Source organism: Acomys minous (genome assembly GCF_964271855.1).
Source record: "Acomys minous genome assembly, chromosome: 11".
In the NCBI taxonomy this organism is placed as follows: domain Eukaryota; kingdom Metazoa; phylum Chordata; class Mammalia; order Rodentia; family Muridae; genus Acomys; species Acomys minous.
This window is the reverse complement of record NC_140492.1, coordinates 58,840,563-58,862,808: the sequence shown is the minus strand read 5'-3', so window position 1 is coordinate 58,862,808 and position 22,246 is coordinate 58,840,563. Positions and strand designations below refer to the sequence as shown.

Here is a 22,246-nt window from a genome sequence, read left to right as displayed (position 1 = left end):
AAACTGGTTGTATCTTTGGCCCAAGCAGGGTCTGACCAATCCTTGAATGCACCAGAGGCTCCATTTTAAAAGGGACAGTGGGTGCCTAAGACATAAAATAGTCAGTCCCAGGGGCTGGAGAGATGGCTCAGAGGTTAAGAGCGCTGGCTGCTCTTCCAAAGGCCCTGAGTTCAATTCCCAGGAACAAACATGGTGGCTCACAACCATCTATAATGAGATCTGGCGCCATCTTCTGGTGTGCAGGTGTACATGCAGTGGGAATCAGCATTGAATTTTGCAAAAACAATAAAAATAAGAGAGAGAGAGAGAGAGAGAGAGAGAGAGAGAGAGAGAGAGAGAGAGAGAGAGAGCGAGAGCCAGTCTAACCTGTGACCTTCTACTGAGAGCTGCTGAGAAGACCCACCCTAAACCTGGGCCACACTTTCTGATGGCAGTCCACATAAAAGACAATGGAAGAAGGAGGTTTGCTTTTGCTTTTTTTTTTTTTTTTTTTTTGCCTGCCTACACTTACTCTTGCTGACAAGTTCATCTATCCTGCTGCTGAGGCAGGGTAGATGAGCACCTACTTCTTTAGCATTCCAACACAGAGCAAAGACCAGGTGAGACTTCCAGCCTCACTATGGAACAACCACCATATATTCTCGGCCTTTCCATCAGGAGACGGCCAATGTTGGACTAGCCAGACCAGAGCCTGTAAGTCATTTTAATAGATTCCCCTTTTAATATACATAAATCCCATCAGTTCTCTTTCTCTAGAGAGCTCTAATACAGTAGGCCCTTTCTCCTCTTTGTGTCTTTAGCATTTTCATTTATGCTTTTTAAATTTTAATTTTAGTTGTTATGTATTTCATATGTGCATACACACATGCACGCCACCATATGCATTTATTTGGAAGTCAAAAGACCAGTTTTGAGAATCAGTTCTCTCCTTCCATCATGGGTTTCTTTTTTTTTTTTTAATTTATTTATTATGTATACAGCACTCTGCTTGCACGTATACCTGCAGGCCAGAAGAGGGCACCAGATCACATTAGAGATGGTTGTGAGCCACCATGTGGTTGCTGGGAATTGAACTCATGACCTCTGGAAGAGCAGTCAGTGCCCTTAACCTCTGAGCCATCTCTCCAGCCCCCATCATGGGTTTCTGAGGATCAAGCTCGCACTTTACCCTGTGAGCATTCTCACTCACCCCTTCCTGTCTTTATTAGATCTTCATGCCCAGGGTCACAAGGCAAAGGCACAGGGATAAAGAAGACGGCAGCATGCTGAGCTGAGAGGGCAGCGAGATGGAAGGGGCGGGCCCCAAAGGCATCACTATGCAGCCGAACCAGAGCCTTCAACTGCTGTGTTTCCCCTGAGATCTTGAAGTGTTAGGGAAACGAACTCCGTTTGTCTGGCTGGCATCTTGTTGGGGTTCCTGCAATGTGTAGATGAAAGCAAAAATGGTATAGTAATAATCTTTAAAGGTACCGAGGCTGGGATGGAATAGTGGCTCTCAGGGAGCCAGCAGCCAAGACTGCTTTGATTTAGCGAGACCTGTTCTCTAAACTACCTAAATAATAATATAGAAGAGATTTATCCTCTCACGGCCCCAGCGGTCAGAAGTCATACACCATGTGTCAGCAGGCCTCGCTCCATTATTCTAGATTTATTTGGGTTTTTTGTTTGTTTTTTGTTTTGGAACAAGTTCCTTGGGATTTTCTGCATAATCATGCCATCTGCAAACAGAGATCCATCTTATTTCCTTTTCCTGCCTTATAGAGTGGCTAGAACTTGTATCGCTGTGTTGGCTTAGCGTGTTGAGAGTGGACGTCCTTCCCTTAGTGCCGATGTTAGGGAGAAAGCATGCGGCTCAGGGATGTCAGCCGCAAGCATAGCATTCACGTTTCAGTGAGCTAGCTCTTCATCCAGAGGAACTAGTCAACACTAGACTTCTCCGAGCCTTGGTTTGTGGAGATTTGCATGGAAAGGATTTTTGTTTTTGTTTTTCTTTGAGACAGGCTTTCTCTGTGTGGCCCTGGTTGCCCTAGAACTCTGCAGACCAGGCTGGCCTCAAACTCACCTGACTCCACCTCCTGAGTGCTGGGATTAAAGGTGTGGGCCGCTGTCCCCTGGCTAGGAGGGATTTTTTGTTTGTTTGTTTGTTTGCTTCTCCCAGAGGTCTATTGGCGTCATCATGCTGGCTTCAACTGTGTGGGGTTTCCACACAGTAGAAGCAAAGACTTAGGGGTTGCTGTTTGTCTAGATGGCCTGGCTATCTCTACACCCATTGGCAGGGACACCACCCTTGAGAGGACCTGAAGAGCCCCAGGAGGCGAGGCGAGGGAGAGAAAGCAAGCCGAGTATAGCACCAGGAATACCAGCAGATGGCGCCACCAGCCCAGGAGGGGACAGTGTCTCTCTAGCAGCCTTTGCTGACTTCAAACACTGCAGAGGCCTTAAGGAAGGTCCACACTGGGAAGAGTTCCCTCGGGTATCCCCTCCGGATGGCACAGGGACCCTGGGTTGAGGTATTTCCAGTGAAGTGGGAGTAGGAAGGAAGTGGAATTTGGCTTAATTGCGAATAGTGGTTGTTCAGAAGCTGGCAGAAAATACGGTCATTGTTTTGGAGGAATTTGGCCGTAAAGAGGAAATAGCTAGGAAGGAAATAGCCTGAAGAGAGACTGTTTTTTTTTTTTAAAGATTATTTATTCAGGGTTTTTTTATTTGTACATGTTTGGTGCCTGAACATATGTATGTGTGCTACATACACGCAGAACCTATGGAGGCCAGAAGAGAGAATTAGATCCCCAGAACTGGAGTCGGAAGCAATTTTGAGCTCTTTCTCTCTGTGTGTGTGTGTGTGTGTGTGTGTGTGTGTGTGTGTGTGTGTCTGTCTGTCTGTCTGTCTGTCTGTCTGTCTGCCTGCCTGCCTGTGTGTGTTGGAAACCAAACCCAGGGACTCTGAAGAACAGTGAATGCTCTTAACTACTGAGCTATCTCTCTGGCCCAGAGCCTTGATTTGTTTTGTTTTGTTTTGTTTTGTTTGTTGAGACATGGTTTTTCTGTGAAGCCTTGGCTGTCCTGGACTCGCTCTGTAGACCAGGCTGGCCTTGAACTCACAGAGAGCTACCAGCCTCTGCCTCCCGAGTGCTGGGGTTAAAGACGTGTGTCACCACGCCTTCTGCTGAGTAGAAAGTCAGGAGGGCTGTCTCTGACTCTGTTGCCTGCCTTTGGACCTCCTTCTCGTAGCTGGGCTGCCTTGTCAAGTCTCAGTTGTGCTTAGTCCTTCCTGATGCTTGAGATGCCAGGGTGGGTTGGTACCTGTGGGGAACCTCCCACTTCTCTGAGGAGAGGTGAGAGGGGGAGAGGGGGAGAGGGGCGTGAAGGCAGGACTGAGGAGAGGAGGGAGGGCGCTGGGATCAGGCTGCAAAGTGATTAGAAAGATAGATAGAAAGGAAGGAAGGAAGGAAGAAAGGAAGGAAGGAAGAAAGAAAGAAAGAATAGCCAGTCACCGCCTTGAGGGGTGGGCGCCCCCTGGCTGTGGGCATGTAGAAAACACTGCTGGGAAGAAATGGTACCAGCCACCCCATCTCACTGAGGACTCCAGAGGCTGGGTGAGAGACAGAGCTTTGTTAATAATCCTGGGCCTCCACTAGGCGTGGTGGCACACACCTTTAATCCCAGCACTCAGGAGGCAGAAGCAGGCAGATCGCTGTGAGTTCGAGGCCAGCCTGATCTACAAAGTGAGTCTAGGATAGCCAAGGCTACACAGAGAAACCCTGTCTCGAAAAACCAATAAATGAATGAATGAATGGATAAATAAATAAATAAATATATACATGATAAATAAATAATAATAATGATAATCCTGGGCTCCACAAGGGGGAAGCAGAAGCAGGTTGTCCTCTGAGCTTCGCATATGCACCGTGGCATGCCCCCTCCCCAAAATGAAAAAAAAATTAAAAATGGAGACCAAGCTGGCTGTTGGAAGTGGCAGGCTTTGCTCCCACCCCCTACCCCCCATCCCCCTGCCCCAGCTGACCCTTTGCAACAAGGGACAAGTTTTACATGGCTTTTTAAGGAGTTGGGCAGGTGCCTCTGATGCACAACACTTTGGAAAGTGTACATTCTGGAGGGTGGGCTTTTTATATCTGAAGAAAATACAAAGTTTCTTTTTTTTGCTTAAAGTGACTTACCCGGTCAGAATAAGGAGCAAGCACCCTAGCCCTGTGGCCTCCCATAACTGCGACCTCTGGTAACTTGAGTAGAGGGAGTGCCTGGGAAGGGGGGCCTGTGCATTCCTGGATAACTTTAGGGTGAGCTTGGTCTATAAAAAGGAGGCTCTGCTAAGCAGTTAAGCCTCAAGAGACAGAGCAGGCGGGAGGGGGAGGGGTGGGGGATAGGGCTGGGTCTTGGGGGAGGGGGAAGCGTGCTTGTGCTTTCAGTCCAGCTGCAGGTGAGCCTAGGAACGTGACCCCAGCACTCAACTCTACAGAGCAGCCATCCCCTCAGAAGTGTGACAAGGGAGCGACTGTTTGCGAGGGGCAGGCACTCCAAAACTCAAGAACTCAATGTGTATCCCCCCTACTTTTGAAACCTCTGTGGCTTCCCTACCTCCTCTCCGCTATTCTTGTGCCCCCACCCCTATTCTGCACCCACCCAACCCCCCCCACCACCCCTGCAATTGGCAAAGCCTGTGGACTTGTGCCTCCTGGGTCTTTCCTGGGTTTTTATTGCTCCAAGACAAGCCTTTTCTGGAGCACACAGGCCCCCTCTTTTCTTTTTTCTCATTTATCTTCTAAACCCTGTAAAAATTTAGCTCAAGTGCCTCTTTAGAGGTTTCCCATGAACTCGGGGTGAGGGTTGGGAATCAAAGACCCAATTATAGTAAAATGACCAACCATTGAAAATCCTAATGGGCCGTGGTGGTGCACGCCTTTAATCCCAGCACTCGGGAGGCAGAGGCAGGCAGATCGCTGTGAGTTCGAGGCCAGCCTGGTTTATAAAGCAAGTCCAGGACAGCCAAGGCTACACAGGGAAACCCTGTCTCAAAAAACAAAATGAAAAAACAACAACAAAAGATGGCGAGAGACATGAGAATGGGCCTTTATTTATTGATTTATTTTATTAGATGATTAATCATTTCTTGCTGGGCATGGTGGCGCACACCTTTAATCCCAGCAGGAGGACCGCTGTGAGTTCAAGGCCAGCCTGGTCTACAGAGTGAGTCTAGGACTGCCAGGGCTACACAGAGAAACCCTGTTTTGAAAATCCAAACAACAAAAACAACAACAATAATAATAACAATAATAACTTCTCATGGAGGAGAGAGGCTTCACGAACCAACCCTTCCTCCTTCCACTACGGAATGCTCTTGAGCAGGTGATCACAAAAGAACAAGGCCATGTCATGGCTGCCAGCCAGACACATGATAACACGCCTCTGCCCCATGATGTCCCCCAAGCTTTGGAGAGGTTGATATAGATGAACACAGGCCTTCTTACATGTGCTATAGGAGCTGTAGGAAGAAAAAGAATTGGAGACAAGGCATCGGCTTCTGTTTAGGTTAGGTCACGCTCGTCTGCGATCTCGGGTTATGAGTTCAAGGCACGTGACGTCCCCAGCTGCTTCAAGCTCCTGCGGTCTTGACTTCCTTGCTGTGGTTGACTGTACCTTTAACCATGAGCTGAAATAAAACCCTCTCCCCCTAAGTTGCTTTTGTCAGAGTATTTTAATCACAGCAACAGGAAAAGGCACTCAATGGAGAAAGTTGGTACCACATGGTTCTTTGGGGCTGAGTTTTGGGAGGAGTGTGGATAGCTCTCTACAGATGTGCGAAGGAGATGAAGATACTTGTGTCCCACGTGAATTCCCATTAGATGGTGAGTTCAGTAATCAAGTAGCTGGGCTGAGTCCTCTATTGACAGTAATCATCTTCTTTCCCTGGCCATCCCTGTCATTGTCCGCTGGGCCTATGCATCATCAAAATAGATACGATGACAGATGTGGACAGACAGACAGGCATCGTCTCCATAACTTTCTCTCACCAAGACTGACCTGCCTATCGCTGCTGCTGAGTGCCAAATTGGCCAGCAGCAAAGACTGACCCCGAGCCTCTGATATGGTGCCATTCTTCAGGGCGACCATCCAGTGAGCTGGTAAGGGATTGACTATGCTGGACCACTTCTGTCATGGAAAGAACAGCACTTTGTCCTTACTGGAATGCAGACTTGTTCTGGCGATGGATTTGCCTTTCCTGCATGTAATGCTTCTATGCTAAGCACTGTCCGCGGGTTTACAGAATGCCTTGTGCACTCTCGTGGTATTCACACAGCATTGCTTCTGACCAAAGAACTCACTTCACAGTCAGGATGGTAAATGGCTCAGGCCCTTTACAAATGAAAGTACAGGTCTCACCCCTCCAGGTCAAGAACCAAGACCCACTGAGATGCTTGCTGAGGGTGGGAGAAATACAGAATGGGTAGTAGGAAAAGGTATTCATTAAACACCAGCTAACGCCATGTGACCAGTTCCAAAGAAAATGAGGGTTGTAATTGACATTAGCCTTTCTGTCCTATTTTGTTAACAATACGCTTGTTCATATATGTACACATATTAAGCAGATACTTGTGTTATCTTTCCTGTAGCTATCATGTGATGTAACAACAATTAAAATAGTATCTGTAGCTAAGTGTTGTAAACTTATATTTTACCTAAGGTCTGGGACACTAAGATCAAGCATTTCTTGAGGGGCTTTACCACCCATTCTGAAGGGGGCCGATCATGTGTTTGTGGTTGTATGTGGAATAGTTACGTCATTTCAGGGGCACTGTGACTCTGCTGCTGTTTCCATTTGGAAATTAAGCATGACGTCAGGAGGTGTTATTGGGTGCCAAGTTGGCAAGGTTGGCAAGGGGTGCACTCTTGTAGCTGTCAACTTGACTAGAACCAGAAGCGACTAAGACATAAGCTGCTGGGCATACTTGTAAGGGGCTTTCTTGATACCGTTATTTAAAATGGGGATACGCTCCAGTGGCGGCCCAGGAAAGTGGGGGGATCCAAGGAAAGAAAACGCTTCGCTTTTGTGTCTCGCCGGTGACCTCAGACACCTGTTGCCGCTGTCACGGCTTCTTCTGCTGTTACCGCACTCCTTCGCTACCAGAGCCCAGCCTCTTCAGAACTCCATTGCGGACTGAAGACCAACAACACTCCAGGAACTCTCCAGGCCTTCAGTAGCACACTGGAACCACTGAGGCAGTCAGCCCTGTGTGCTTGGCAGCTCCTCGGTTCTCGGCCTCTCCTGTACGAAGGCAGCCATCGTTTGCCTACCCAGCCCAAACCATGTGAGACAACCTAGCGAGCCCTTTAACTTTAACGGCTATTCACCCCCATCACTTCTGCTCTGGAGAATCTCCACTGCTGGGGTGCAGTAAGCACGGTCCTGAAGCTCTCTTTGCTGCTGTTACTTGGTTACAGTGGAAATGGCAATGCTATCAAGGAGGATTTGAGAGGGTTAATGAGTCATGCATATATAAAGTATCCAGAGTAGTGCCTGGGACACAGACATCACTCCATGACTCATACTTTTACTTATGTGTTCCTGTCTTAATCACTAAACAGCAAAGCTCTAAAGGGCAAGGACTGCAGCCACGCCCTCAGCTAAAAACACATCCATGAGAGGGATCACATACTCATGGCTTGGATCATTTTACATTGAATGAGAAAACTCAGTATTTTCATAATTTGGGGCTCATTTCAGATACCGTCTTTGCATTTGCCCTCTCCCAGTGTGAGTCAGGGTTCTCTCACCTCTCCCCGTGTGAGCTGGGCTTCTCTGCCCTGAACTAAGGTTATCAGGATTTAAAAAAGGCAAGTGCTATATTCTCTGAGCTATATCATTAACCCCAACTTCTTCCCTTAACCCAAAGCCCACTTAGTCTCTAGAGCAGTGGTTCTCAACCTGTGGGTAATGACCTCTTTGGGGTTTGAGCAATCCTTTCATGGGGGTCACCTAAGACCATTGGAAAACTAATATTTACATTATGATTTATAACAGTAGCAAAATTACATCATGAAGTGGCAGTGAAGATAATTCATGGTTGGGGGTCCCCACAGCATGAAGAACTGTATGTACTAAAGGGTCAGCAAACCCTGTTCACCCGCCACTGCCTTACTTACCCTCAATGATTATATTTATGCCACAATTAAAATCATGTAAAAATATGCTGAGGAGCCCGGGTATGGTGGTGCACACCTGTAATCCCAGCACTCAGGAGGCAGAGGTAGGAGGATCTATATGAGTTCGAGGCCAGCCTGGTCTACAAAGTGAGTTCCAGGACAGCCTTACACAGAGAAACCTTGTCTCAAAAAAAAAAAATAAAAAAATAAAAAGTTAAAAAAAAATTTAAGCTAAGGATAAGAAGATACATAAAAGAAGGAAAGTACATAAAAATAAGTACAGTTTTAGTAGAATGATAGATTTATAATTTTGAGCTGTAAATTAGTAATTAATTGCAGCTGGGTGCAGTGGTGCACGCCTTTAATCTCAGCACTCTGGAGGCAGAGGCAGGTGGATCTCTGTGAGTTCAAGGCCAGCCTGGTCTACAGAGTGAGTCCAGGACACGCAAGGTTACACAGAGAAACCCTGTCTCACACAAACAACAACAAAATAACTGCAAAGCTACACAGTTAGGAGGAAACTAGTCAAGCCCCCTGAGTGTAGGACCCCAGTAACCACATGGGGAAAGGAGACAGCCGGAAAAATCAATAGCAGCTGTGTCTGCCTGGGCCTCCTTTTTGCTTGGAAGACATCAACATGGTTTCTTTTGGCTTAACTGGGCAGGGTAGACCTGCTCAGCACAGCCTAGAGTTCTCCTGGAGTAGTGCTGGGTAGATTGTTTCCACCCTCACCACCCTCATCTTTGCTGCCAAGAACTTCAAGCTCATGAGGTGGGCAAAGCATAAGTAGTTTGATGTCCTGGGCAGAAGGGACGGCAGGGACTGCAGTGGAGCAGGGCAGAAGGGTGGTGACCATTCATGTGTATTCTAAAGCAAAAGTTCAAACGAGAAGGGAAGCAGGCTGGCTCTTAGCCTCTCTCTCTGCCATTAGGGATACAGTGTGCCTACACCCGCTGGAGGCCACAGGAATGCACACATGGTGTGCTCAATGCCACAGTGGACGGCTGTTCGGTTCTTTCCTTTCTTTGGGGTGTCTCGTTACTCGGGGGCAGTCTTCAGCTCAGCTGTTTCCATGTGGCCTGCTTTGCTGGCAGAAGGCTCAAGAGAAAGTCTGCAAATTATGAGTCTTGGGGTACTTGGGTCCCTGCCCTTCCTGAGAGTCTGTAAATCACCCTGTCTTTTGAAATGTGCTGCCCTCAACGTTCTGTTCTTAGCTTAAACCCGCGGAGACAGAACTGAGCAGAACAGACAGGCTTTATCTTCTTAAAGATCCTAGGTGGTGAGGCGACAGGGACAATACACTGGTCCAGTTCAGCATAACCTCTTCTGACCTTTACTCTGGCCACCTCCCCAGGAGAGCATTGCATAGCTCTTGCAGAGGATGATGGCATCCTGAGCAGCCACTCAACCTCGCTGAATAAAACTCCTCAGCAGCTTTCCCATTGGCTAACTTGAGCTGCTGTTTTAAAAAGTGCCATGTAGTGGCTCATGTGATGGAGAGTTCTGTCAAAGCTCTGGAGGTGGAACTCTGAGACCAGGATGCCGGCAGGGATGGGATCTCGGTGATGATAAACACTTTGTGGTTTACAGTTGTCTTTATGCTGCACCCTGACATGATGCCAAGAACTGCTCAGCTTTCTGGCATCACGGGGCTTGACTCTATAATGACCCCCATTTGCCGCCCAAAGGCCCCATCTGAAGATTGCATTGGGACAAAGCCTTTAATAGGAAGTTTAGGATAATGTAAACATTTGGTCCATGACACCAACTCGCAATATAAAACCTAGAGGCATACTCCGGTAATTCCGGCACTTGGAACAGGCAGAGGCAAATGGATCAGTTCAGCCATTCTCAGCTATGTAGCAAGTTAGAGATCAGCCTGGGTGATGTGAGACCTGTCTTTGCAGGGGGGGCGGCGCATTATCGGAAGATTACCCAGCAAGCAATAGTAATAGCTACGAAAGCCTGATGGCCCAAGTACAGTCCTTAGAGACCACGTCTCAGACTCATTTGATCCCCAGAACCCGTTACAACGCTGGATAGATATGGTGATGTGCATCATCTGTAGCCCAGCGCTCCTACACCAAGACAGGAGGCAGAGACAGGAAAATTACCCAGAAGCCTGAGGGCTATCTAGCCTGAGGTATGCAACACAACAGACACATCAGAGACCCCGCCCCTCAACAAAGGGAGGATGCAAGTGCTAGCTGCACACACATAAGCCTGCGTCCACACTCACACACCTTTTCTATTCTTTTTTTTTTTTTTGAGTGGGGGTTCTTCAGACAGGGTTTCTCTGTGTATCCTTGGTTGGTCTATACTCTCTTTGTAGACCAGGCTGGCCTCAAACTCACAGAGATCCATCTGCCTCTGCCTCTCGAGTGCTGGGATTATAGGCGTACGCCACTACGCCCGGCCTCACAATTTTCTTGAATTTAAAATTGTAATTGGCTGTGACGGTGCACATTTGTAACCCACAGCACTATGGTGGCTGTGGCAGAATAATTTTGAAGCCAGTGTGGGCTACACAACATAAACAAATCTGAATCAGTAAGCCCTTTCCTGCCCAGTTCCTCTGGTCAGATCCTCAGGGAAGCTGCAGAATCACTCTCAAGGGCTTCTTCTTTCTCCTGTCCCAAGTATGTATCCTAGTTTTGCTGAAACAGCATTTGCTCTTTTCCTTTGTAGCCATTAACGAGATTAATGGTTAGCTGTCACTTATCTGTAGGGGACTGGTTCTAGGGTTCCCAAGACCCACCAGTGCTCAAATCTTTAATATAAAATAGCTTAATATTTACATGTAATCTATTCCTGTCGCTTGCATATTTAAAATGATCTCCATATAACTCACAATATCGAATATAATGGAAATAGCTACTAGAGTGTGTTCTCAATTTTTTGGTAGCTCTTATTGTATTTTTTTTCTAAATATGTTGGCTTTTTGAGCCTCCAAATGCTAGGATTATAGCTATATGTTACTTTGCCCAGCTATTTAACCAAGACCTGTAGGCACAGATGGCTGACTATACGCATTCACTCTGGTGACTTTGTGCAATGTCTGTCTACCACACAAGTATTTCATTTCCTTGTGGGTAGGACCTGTCTGCACTTGGCTCTCTGCTATAGCCCCAGACTACCACAGAAATGGGTATATAGTGGGTACCTGAGTATTTTATGAAAGTGCATGAACAGGAAGAAACTGACATGACTCCAAACAACTGAGAGAAAAGCCTGCATTCATGTGGGAGTGGAAGAAATGGAACAGGGCCAGGCGTGGTGGCGCACGCCTTTAATCCCAGCACTTGAGAGGCAGAGGCAGGCAGATCACTGTGAGTTTGAGGCCAGCCTGGTCTACAAAGCAAGTCCAGAACAGCCAAGGCTACACAGAGACTCTGTCTCAAAAAGCAACAAAACAACAACAACAACAACAACAACAACAACAAAAAAAGGAATGGGATACATAAAAAAGAAAGAAAGAAAAAAACCCCACTATCTGCCAGTGTGGTCGCATACATATGTAATTTCAGCAGTTGGGAGGCAGGCGGATTGCTGTGACTTTAAGGCCAGCCTGGTCTACAAAGTGAGTCCAGGACAGCCAAGGCTACACAGAGAAATCCTGTCTTGAAAAAATAAAAAATAAAAATAAAAAAAAAGAAAAGAAAAAAGGAAAAGGCAATCAAAGAACTTGATGACAGGTAGTGGGAAGGAGACAAAGCGTGACTGGGCAGACGCATGACCTGACTCGGAGGGAGTCAAATCTGAGTCACTAATGGTTAGCTTGGTAGAGATGAGTGTTGGTTTTAGACAGTAGTGGAAGATAATGAGATTTTTAAAAAGCCATGTATATGGTGTATGGTGGTGTGTGACCCTATCATCCCAGCATGTGGGGGGTCAGAGGGAGGAGGATTCCAAGTGTGAGGCCAACAATAATAATAATAAAACAACTAACAAAAACAGTCATGTGGAAAAGACGCCACCAAAATCACACAGGTAATTTTCAGACGTGGTTGCTTTTTAGTAGATACACAATACCATTCCATAGTCATTAAGGCAGGTAAATAAAAGTCGAGATTTAATTTTCTTAGTTTATTAAGGATGACCGTGAACTGTTAGGATGTGCACAAATTACAGAGGGTGAAAATCCAGTTCAGAACACAGGTTGTATATAAACAGAACATTTTTATTTAGACTCTTGCTCCTTTTCTGTTAGTTCAGCAAACACTCCTCTCAGCTCGGCAGAGGAAGAGCCTCCCCGGTGCAGAGCACTTGTCTTCCACGGAGAACCTGTCCAGGGAGACAAGCTCTGAGGGTCCTGGAGCTGGTCTCCCTCTGTATAGAGCGGATGCTCCCCTCTTACCTCACCCACCGGGAAATTCTCCGTGGTGCACTGGAAGCCTCTTCCCACGCGGCAGGGGAGTCTCAGATACTGTTAAGTGGCAAAGTGCTTTCACAACGCCTCCTCTGCCCCATCCCCTAGTCCCAAATAAATAAACACGTGGACATTTGGTCAGGAATGACAGCACAGATTCAGGAGCACTAAAAGATATGGGATCTAAAGGGATGGGGTGGGGGAGGCAGGGAAACAGCCAGTGAGGCTGCTGAGGTCAGCTTGAGTTTGTGTTGACAGGGAGCATGGGCGGCAGCAGTCTCTCCTCCAGTGTGGTGACATGGGGTTAACAGCTGGACGGGAAGTCAGCCACGAACTGGAAGTGGAGTCAGGCTCTGAATCCGAGGTCTGACTTGGTAACAACTGAGTTAGAAGGGATTTTTAACCAGCTCTTCACAATGGGCCCTGGCCTCACTGCTGACTGAGAATGGGCCTGGTCATCCCACCATACAGTTGTCAGCTCCCAAGGGTGAGGTGGAGGAACTACACTGTAGGCGACACGTTCCTCTTGCTCTACTAGAGCTCGGCTTGGCTGTCACATCAATGTCCCCCCCAGCTCAGTTCCCTGTCATCTTCCATCAACCAAGTGCAACTTTGTCTGACTTCTTGGGGCACAGCCTGGACCAATGACTTTACTAGCAACCAAGCACAGGAAGACACAGAAGTCAGCTCCGGGACAAAAGCACTGAGGATGTTAGTTCACAGAACTGCCAGGCTCTGAGAGGCACCCTGACCAGTGTTTGCACAGAGGTTAGCCGCTGCAGCGGTTCAAACACCACCACAGACATGTCCAGCCTAGTCAGGAAACTTAAGCGCAGAAATGCACATTAGGTGACGGGGAAGAGGCTATTAAGATTAGTAACATGAAGTGGATGGTTCAGTATGTTACCGAGGCTGAGGAGGTTAAGTGCATAAATGGCATAAAGGCGCCTGTTATTCTGAGCAAACAGAAACATTCACAAACTGTCAAGTTCTCTAGTGCTGCTAAGTGGGACGGCTTCTCCCAACTCTGAGAAAAGAAACTAAGGCAAGAGAGCAGCCAACAGGAAGGGCCCCAGCTCTGCCAAGGGCAGGGGACGGAGAATGGAGTCGGGTCCTACCTGAGGTTAGAACCACAATGGTCACATGGTTGTACAGAGCAGAAAGGGAGTGGTGACTGCGATGGTAGGTGGGGTCTCTCTCCTCGCCTTACACGGGCATCAGGGATTTGCCTGAGCTTGGAGCACACCTGCACTCAAGCTGGTTAACTGAGAGACTCAACACCCCAGGAGGCCATGGACTCCTCTGAATACATGCTCCTGAAGCACCAGCTGCAGTCTCACTTCTGCTTGTGGTGCTGGCTACAAATGGGCCTGGCCTAAGACTCACTTCTATTCTTTGCTTCAAGACCACCAGAGTACACAACCAACTTGTGCCCACCTAGGCCTGGAATATTTGAAACAGGGAAGTTATGGTTGCATCTTTGAGGTCACTGAGGATTCTGGGACAATGATGATTTTGTTCCTACCTGCCTTCCCCCTCCACCCCACAAATACTTACGTACGAGTCAGACAGAATGCCCCCCATGTAGCCCCTTTGTCTTCTGTGCCTCATGGCACAGTCTTAGTCTTGGTCAGGACTGGACAGAGAAAATACCATTCTCCAGTTTCAGCAGCAAAGGAGATCATTGGCTGAGAAAGGCCTGGCTCAGAGGCTGAGGAACTGAGTAGAGAACTGGAATGTTCCTTGAGCTGCAGCTGTAGCCAGATCTGGTGCTAGTGGAACAGGCCAAGCGGGTCAGGAGAACTGGCTCTTGCTGTCCACTCCGAGTGTCAGGACTGGTGAAAATACCTGAAGCCCTCAGGTGTCTGTCACAATAGACTGGACCCATCACCTGGACAGCAGTCAAGTCATAAAAAATGACAATATATATATTTGAAAAGACCTCGCCTTCCTTGAAGGCGTGGCTCAGTTCTATATCTGCCCTCGCCAGGCCCTTAGACAAAGGGCTTAGGTGCGTCCCTCAGGTGGTCTCCAGGACGGTGGCCTCTAGAGCCAAGGCTTCCGTGGGCTCCTCCTCATAGTCAGACAGGTAGGACTCCAGACTCTGCTTGGCTAACAACTCCCGCCGGGCCTGTAGCCGCTCACACCGGGGGCAGCGTCCAGACTTGAAGCAAGCTTTGTGGTAACACGCTTTACATTCTAGTCAGGTTGGAAAAGAGGGAGGAGAAAACCATTTGTAATATTCCAGGCTGGAAGCAAACCATCACTACAGCCGCCACTCCCTGACAGTGGCAGAGTGTGGTAGGGCTGTTCACTCACGCCACACTCTCGCTCACAGAGGGTTCTCGGGTCATACGTTCACCGTGTGCCCAGCCTTGCTTGGCTCAATGTTCTAGCACCCATCCTCACCTTCGCAGGTTCGGCACTTATGTAGCTCAAAGGGAAAGATGACGTCATCCTCATTCTGGCAGAACTCACAGATGAAGCCCTTGGCTTGGCACAGCTGTGGAGAGGGATGGCAGCAAAGTGAGGGACTAGCCCGGAAGGGGTCCACTGTCCATGGTGTAGAGCCTAGACCTGGACTCATGAGCGTGGGACCCAAACCAGGGCTGGGTACCACCACACAAAACTGAAGGTAAGGACAAGAGACACAGGCCGTTGGATCAGCCCTCAGTGAAAAGGAAAGGGGGAGGGTATGGTAGTGAGAAGAGGGTCCTCAAATCCATAATCCAGTCCTGGTATCTATTTTACCTTGAAACAGGTATCACTACTATTAAGATGAAAGGGTGTGTCCCCAAAACAATACCCTCTAGTCAGATTACACTGTCCACTCCATCTCACCCCAAATGGCCCTCACCCTGTCACAGGGTCACAAACTGGGCAGCCGAGATGGGCAGGTCTAAAAGTGTCATTTCTGGATTTCTAGTGTGTTAAACCCATCGAGTTACTCTTGTAAATAGAATTGTAGAAATGCTATCAAATCAGCTATTTTATCAGCCCTCAAATGCTCAAGAGGAAAGGACAGTTCATCCAACAATCACCTTCATTCCAGAAAAAGAAAAAACAGGCTTACAGGGAGAGCAAACTTCTTGAAACTGTGATCGAAAGTAAGAGCCTCTGCAGTCTGACCAAAGGTCCTCCCTGAGCGAGGCGGGTCTTCAGTGGAGGCTGCTCAGTCTAGCCCACGGCCAACCCTGAATCAACTCCTGTCCCAATTCCTTCTCTTTTCTCAAGATGAGGTCTTGATCTATAGCCCAGACTCTGAACTCACAGTCCTGGCCCAGCTCCCCAGGGCTTCCTTCTCTAACCTAGAGAAGCCTTCTGCTTTCTCTCAGTGTCAACTGGCGCTAAATGACAGGAAGCCTGCCCCACGGCTCCACAGTGCCAGGCGAGGGCTAGGCTGCAGGTGGAGCTCGGCCTCCTCACCATGCACCTCTCCACGTGGGCAGCTCCTGCTCTGGTGAGCTCAGCCAGCCGCGGCCCCAGTTCCCCTTTCTTGGTTGCGGTCAGGTCGCTCAGTGAGTACAGGTGGAGATCCTCTGTCAGGTGGCCTGGAACTATGTCAAAGGAATCCAAAAGCCTACAGGAAGTGGGGGAGAGGAAATAAACACTTAATACGGCACATGATGTACAAGAATCCCAGCTCAGCTGGAGAGAGGCTGACGGGGCACGTGACGTTCAGGCAGCCGTGTATTCTAGGCTACCCCAGCTGCCTGTAGCACCAAGTGCTTTATGAGGCCTGGCCAGTGAGCCTGGAGAACGGTGTCTGCCCATAGCACCATGTGTTTTATGAGGCCTGGCCAGTGAGCCTGGAGAACGGTGTCTGCCCATAGCACCAGGTGCTTTATGAGGCCTGGCCAGTGAGCCTGGAGAACGGTGTCTGCCCATAGCACCAGGTGCTTTATGAGGCCTGGCCAGTGAGCCTGGAGAACGGTGTCTGGCCCTGGACAGACAGTTCTTTTACAGATCTAAGAACGCCATGGCTTCCCATTGACTAGTTTCAGACATCTCTGCAAACTCCTCCGTATGTAAATCAGAGGCAGCTGTTGGGACATGCTCCCCTGGAGACAACAGGGCAGCCGGAGGACGCTGGCCTCCCTCCACAGGAGACTTACTCTTTGGCCAGTCGGCATGTCTTGAACATGTTCTTCATGTGGTACAGCTGAACCCGCAGCAGCTGAGGACATTGGGTGGAGAAGCGGAGAGAAGAAGCGGTTGTTAGAAGGGCCAGCCAGCACCTGCGACGCTCACACAGAGCAGCCGGAGGAGCGCTGCCCTCCTGCCTCTCAGTCTACAGCCTCAACAACGCACTTCAGAGTGACCTTTGGCCCAGGAGGGCCCTTCTGCTAGGTCAGCAGTGTCATTCAGACACACTTGGCAGCCGCTGAGAACTCTGGGAGTCAAATTCCCAACCCTGCTCTCAGTGAGCGCAGAAACTGTTTTGCTGTCAAGTGCTATGTTGAGGCTTGAGAGTCCGGAAGGACAGGAAGCCAGGAACTGTGAGGTGCAGCCCTGTGGTAGAGGGCGTGCAGTACTATGGGTAACAATACAGAGCTCAATCCCCAGCACTGGAAACCAGAAGACAGGAAAGCACAGAGAACATGAGCGGTGACTGTGACAAGCACTGTGGTGACCTAAGGGACGTGCACAACAGAGACAGGAGCTAGGAGAGGAGAAACAGGACCCGCTGAGGTCTTACGCGGACTTGATTGAGCAGCTTGACCTTCCTATAGAGGGCGCTATTGATGTCCTGCACATTGAAGAGAGGGTCGTTCCAGATCTTGATGAGCAGGTCCTTGGAAAAGTTGCTGATGTAGTACTTGCTGAAGTCCCACTTGCGCAGGATGCGGCTGGGGACGGCCATCTGGGCGTTCTCATGGCAGCACTGGCAGAAGTACTTGCCCAGGTACTCACAGTAGCGTAGCCGCTTGATATAATCTAGGAAACGCAGAAGGCCAAAGGCTAGACGGGACTTTGGTGCCCAGGAGCTGGTGATCGTTCACAAGGCAGGCAGGGTGGGCCGGCCACTTCTGGAAAAAACTCGCATAGTGGATCTGTTATTCCTGCACCTCATCCTGGAGGCCGCTGAAGAATCCAAACCTGCCAGAGCTAATGAGACCCAGTCTCCAAGAACCTAGCCGCAATGAGCCAATTTCTACAGGATCCTGCAGTGTACTGCTCCGTGAGGTAACTCTCCTCCCCCAACTCCTGCCCAGGCCTCACCTCCTGCCCAGGCCTCACCTCCTGCCCAGGCCTCACCTCCTGCCCAGGCCTCACCTCCTGCCCAGGCCTCACCTCCTGCCCAGGCCTCACCTCCTGCCCAGGCCTCACCTCCTGCCCAGGCCTCACCTCCTGCCCAGGCCTCACCTCCTGCCCAGGCCTCACCTCCTGCCCAGGCCTCACCTCCTGTCCAGGCCTCTCTTTCCTTTCCCCGGGTCTGCTCTATCACCTCTTCTGGTTGCTTTAGACAAACGTGGGAGAGGGCAAAGCTCTCAGTCATGACCCGAACTTACCAGGGTCGGTCCGGATGCCACACCCCGCACAACGGTGATTCTGCTTGGCCACAGCAATCTTCCTTCTACAGAGAGGGGAAGGACCCGGCGTTAGCAGACGGCAGCTCCACAGCGCTCAGAGGTGTAAAAGGCGAGGGGACAAAGACACCCATTAAGGATGGGAGAGCTGGGAATTCACCAGCTTCTTTGTAAAGTTGGACAAAACTCATTTCTACTGGCAGAACTAATGCAAAGTGAGGGGCCATGAGGTTAGGATTTACTGCGTCAGGGCATGGTGGTGATTCTCCACAACAGTGTGCCACATTTTCTGTACAGACGCAAGGGATGAGGACTCATAAATGAGAGGGAACAATGGGAGAGAAAAGCATTTATCTTAAAAAGAGAAGACATGAGCTCACGAAGTAGTGGGAGGAAGGCAACAGTCTGAAATGCTGACTTAAAGCGGTGATTGGGGAAAGCTGAAGAACAGGGGCTGGAGAGATGGCTCAGAGGTTAAGAGCACTGGCTGCTCTTCCAGAGGTCCAGAGTTCAATTCCCAGCACCCACATGGTGGCTCACAACCATCTATAATGTGATCTGATGCCGTCTTTTGGCCTGTTGATCTGATGCTGTCTTTTGGCCTTTGGATGTATATGCAGGCAGAACACTGTATACATAATAATAAATAAATCTTTTTTTAAAAAAAAAAGGAACCAACAAACAAAAATAAAATGGGGAGTCTTCCTTCTGTGCTTTTAAATACACAGAACTGTGTGGAAAACACAACCAGAGGCAGAGCGAGAAGGTAAGAAGATCACTTCTACAGTACAGAGAGAACAAATCCTTCTGATAAAGGGCATGGCCACTCACGTTGGGGCTGGATGAACATTAAAAATAATCTGAGGCCGGGGTGGAGCCCACTCCAGGTTGCCACGGACACGGATACGCAGCTTGTAGATGTCCGCATGCTGCCCATCGTCTGGTGAGATGGGCAGTGAGTCAGGGATAGGCAGGAGCTGCAGGGGAAAAAGGGCATGTGAGCTGGCCTGGAGATTCTATGGCACACACATACGCAGCCCTTCTGGACACAACAGACGCAGGTGACAAACCATTCAGAATTACCACAGGCTGAGGCTTCAACGAACAGATTTAAAAACAAACAAGTACCAGGCTACTAGAAGCAAGGATCCTGAGTTCCAAGAAGCAAAGAGAAACGGCATTTTAGGGTGCTAGTAGCCATTGCTGATGCTGCCCCTACACTTCCCAGCACCTCTACTATGCAAGCACACTCATGTCTTAAAAGATTCAACTACAGAGCAAAAGAGTTTGAGTGATTCACATCCACACAGTGTCTTAAAGTTAGTCACAAAACATGTGCTTTTCTTCTGTGGAAGAGGAGAGTGAAGGAGCGACAGCCAGGGAAACCCAGGCAAGCAAGCATTCACCCATCCACCCGCCGATTCACTCGGTCACTCAACACATTTGTAACCAGTGGGTTCCTAAATAAGGGAAGATATGCAGGCTCATTCTAGACTGGGGCCATGCGAGAAAGGAAAACAAGACTGGAAGGTTCACAGGGAAGAACGGAAAAAGCTACCTTCTGTGGGGCGTCGTGCTCTGGCACCAGCCACTCTAGCTCTGAGGCGGCTGGGAGCTGCATCCCTTCAAACTGCTTCAGAAGCCCCATGGCCACTGCCTCAGCCGATGTGGAGTGTAGGAAGCTATGGGAGCTGCAAGGGGCACAGTCGGGGTGAGGTGAGTGCACAAAGCCAGGAAGACTGGACCCAAGACTACATGCCGGAACCTCTCAACTGCACGCGGAGTCTGTCCAGTTTCTTTACTCACTGCCAGACACACATGCACTGTGAAATAATGCGCTGTTCTTAATTGTTCTCAGACTACAAACGAGTCCTCATTTCACCTATGAGCATTACGTGGTACGTGGTACTGCAGTTAAGAGTTCTGTATTTTCTTTAATTAAAATGGACGCTACGCCTGTTTATAGTGTGACCTTTCTCAACCACGGGCCACGGTCTGGGTTTGTTTCTCCTTGTACCCCAAGGTTACTAATATGAATGAAAAGATACTCACAAGTTCTGGGAGAAGGATGCCTTGCCGTTTGATACTGTACTCCTCCGGATGTCAGCATCTGCATGGAAACCAGAGATAGGTGGAGCAGGAAGTGGGGAAGGAAGAGGAGCTAAGGGGTGCCTCACAGGCGGGCGGGCGCTGCAGCCGGGCACTAGGGTTAGAGCTGGGTGCTACACCCCGTGTGGGGTACTGAACAGATGAAGCTCTACTTAGAGCCTGTTTCCATCCATGTCACGGGCTGGACAAGTGACACCATGCAGAGCACTGCGAAGGCCAAAGTGGTTACAAACCGAGGGGGAAACACAAACTCAGATTTGGTGTAAGACAGTGAGTGAGAAAAGGAGATCTGCAGGCACAAAGGGACGCACTCACTGCTGGCACACAGTATGACCACTGCATTTCTCCTTCATTCTCCACTCCCAAGCTTTCTTAGCTGATATGCTCGCAAAGCTGGTGTGGTAGGTAGCTCGTGCCTGTAATTCCAGCACTGGAGAGGCGGAGGCAGGAGGATCACGTGCTGCTGACAGCACCTCAAGGTAAGGGCTCTGTCTGGTTCTTTTAGTGAACCATTATCACCCGATAACAAAACCTAGACGCTAGAGGTTTTTTTAATTAAATGCCTGTGGAGCTGGAAGCTGTGTCTAGCTACTCACTGTCACCCTGAATGTTAGGTGCTTTCTCTAGCTTTGGAATAAAGTCTCGTGGGACAATTTTACTCCTGTCTGCTGTCTTGGGGGAGGGACACAACTTCTCCATGGGTTGAGAACCCCCTGGAGAAGTCTGGTAACCAGCTTTCCACAGGGACTGCCAACATGCCTGCTACTATAGAAATCTCATGTATAATTACAGAAAAATGAGACTTTCCAAAGCATATTTCTTTCTTTCTTTCTTCCTTTTTTTAGGGGGGTGTTATTCTTTTCAGACAGGGTTTCTTGTGTATCCCTGGCTGTCCTGGACTTGCTTTGTAGACCACGCTGGCCTCGAACTCACAGAGATCCACCTGCATCTGCTTCACAAGTGCTGGGATTAAAGGCATGTGCCATTGTGCGCAACCCTCCAAAAGCTTATTTCTAGAGACAGGCCTGAGCCCCCAGAGACTTCATTGAGCCAAATACTACAGAAGTCATATTCTAGAAAGTTAGTCAGTACCTAACCAAGTCATGGAAAGGCTGTTTGGTAATCTTATTTCTTACTTCCTTTGATGCCCATCAAGAGGACCCTTTATCCATTAAGTAATACTGCACAATGCCCAATCTCCTCTGTCTTGAGTACTTGGGAGAGCACCAGGCTTATATGACATCACTCTGCCCTGGGCTGTGAGTAGCTCAACTGTGTCTCAGGCATCAACTGCACATAGATGCTTTTGTGTGTACAACTGGATTAGAGAGCATCTCTGAGAGGAAATGAGATCATGTCTAACTCACTGAGCTTTACAACATCTAATACATAGTTCTGGATACAAGTATAACTCAAATAATATTGTTCACAAACTTATGGCCTCAAAGCTACATGCAGCTTTCAATTTGCTTTCATGGGCTATTTATTTGGGGCAGTGGTGGAGATGAGGCCCAGGGCCTGTCTATGATAGGCAGGAAGGAGCTCTAATACTGAGCTATCTCCCAGCCTTCATTTGCATTTAAAGCATATAAAAACAAAACAGCAACCTTTTCCCCCCCTGCTGGTTAATTACAAAAAGACCATTTTATTTGACAAAAAAAGATACTCACTTATATCACATTTTCTGTCTGACCTTGAGTCACACAAATCGTAGAGATCCCAAAGCATGCTGGTCATCTAGTCTATGGTCACTTGTGTTGGTGGAGAAGAGGGTGAAAATGTCTGGGCAACAGCAACTACACCGCCACACGACTGTTGTGTTCTGCACCACTGATTTGGGGATCATAAATGCTACTTGGATTTAACATTAGTCTTGTCTTGTCAAATAACATTTATGATGCTCTCTAGCCAATGAATAACTGGCTAAAATCAATTAAAATTTTTGCAAATTTCATCCTGCTTGGGAGTGATAGGGAAAAATGAAAGAAAATCTAAGACAGATGTCCTTGAATAAGGAGCTAACCAATTTTCATACCATAGGCCAGGTTATAAAAGAAACTGTTACACACTACAGAAG

The 22,246-nt window shown here is 48.6% G+C and overlaps 1 protein-coding gene across 6 annotated transcripts in view; it reads right to left on the bottom strand.

Annotated features, from left to right (window-relative positions):
• Positions 1 to 12,231: 12,231 nt before the first annotated feature.
• RUBCN (rubicon autophagy regulator) overlaps positions 12,232 to 22,246 on the bottom strand; it is a 63,840-nt gene continuing 53,825 nt past the window's right edge. For all 6 annotated transcript variants that reach the window (XM_084800621.1, XM_084800622.1, XM_084800623.1 and 3 more), the window contains 9 exons: positions 20,113 to 20,170; positions 19,619 to 19,751; positions 18,892 to 19,037; positions 18,043 to 18,107; positions 17,229 to 17,467; positions 16,645 to 16,706; positions 15,956 to 16,109; positions 14,939 to 15,032; positions 12,232 to 14,728 (listed from right to left, as the gene is read on the bottom strand). In XM_084800621.1, the coding sequence (XP_084656747.1) occupies positions 14,550 to 14,728; positions 14,939 to 15,032; positions 15,956 to 16,109; positions 16,645 to 16,706; positions 17,229 to 17,467; positions 18,043 to 18,107; positions 18,892 to 19,037; positions 19,619 to 19,751; positions 20,113 to 20,170 (1,130 nt within the window). In that variant the 3' untranslated portion in view covers positions 12,232 to 14,549. The remainder of the gene's footprint in view (positions 14,729 to 14,938; positions 15,033 to 15,955; positions 16,110 to 16,644; positions 16,707 to 17,228; positions 17,468 to 18,042; positions 18,108 to 18,891; positions 19,038 to 19,618; positions 19,752 to 20,112; positions 20,171 to 22,246) is intronic.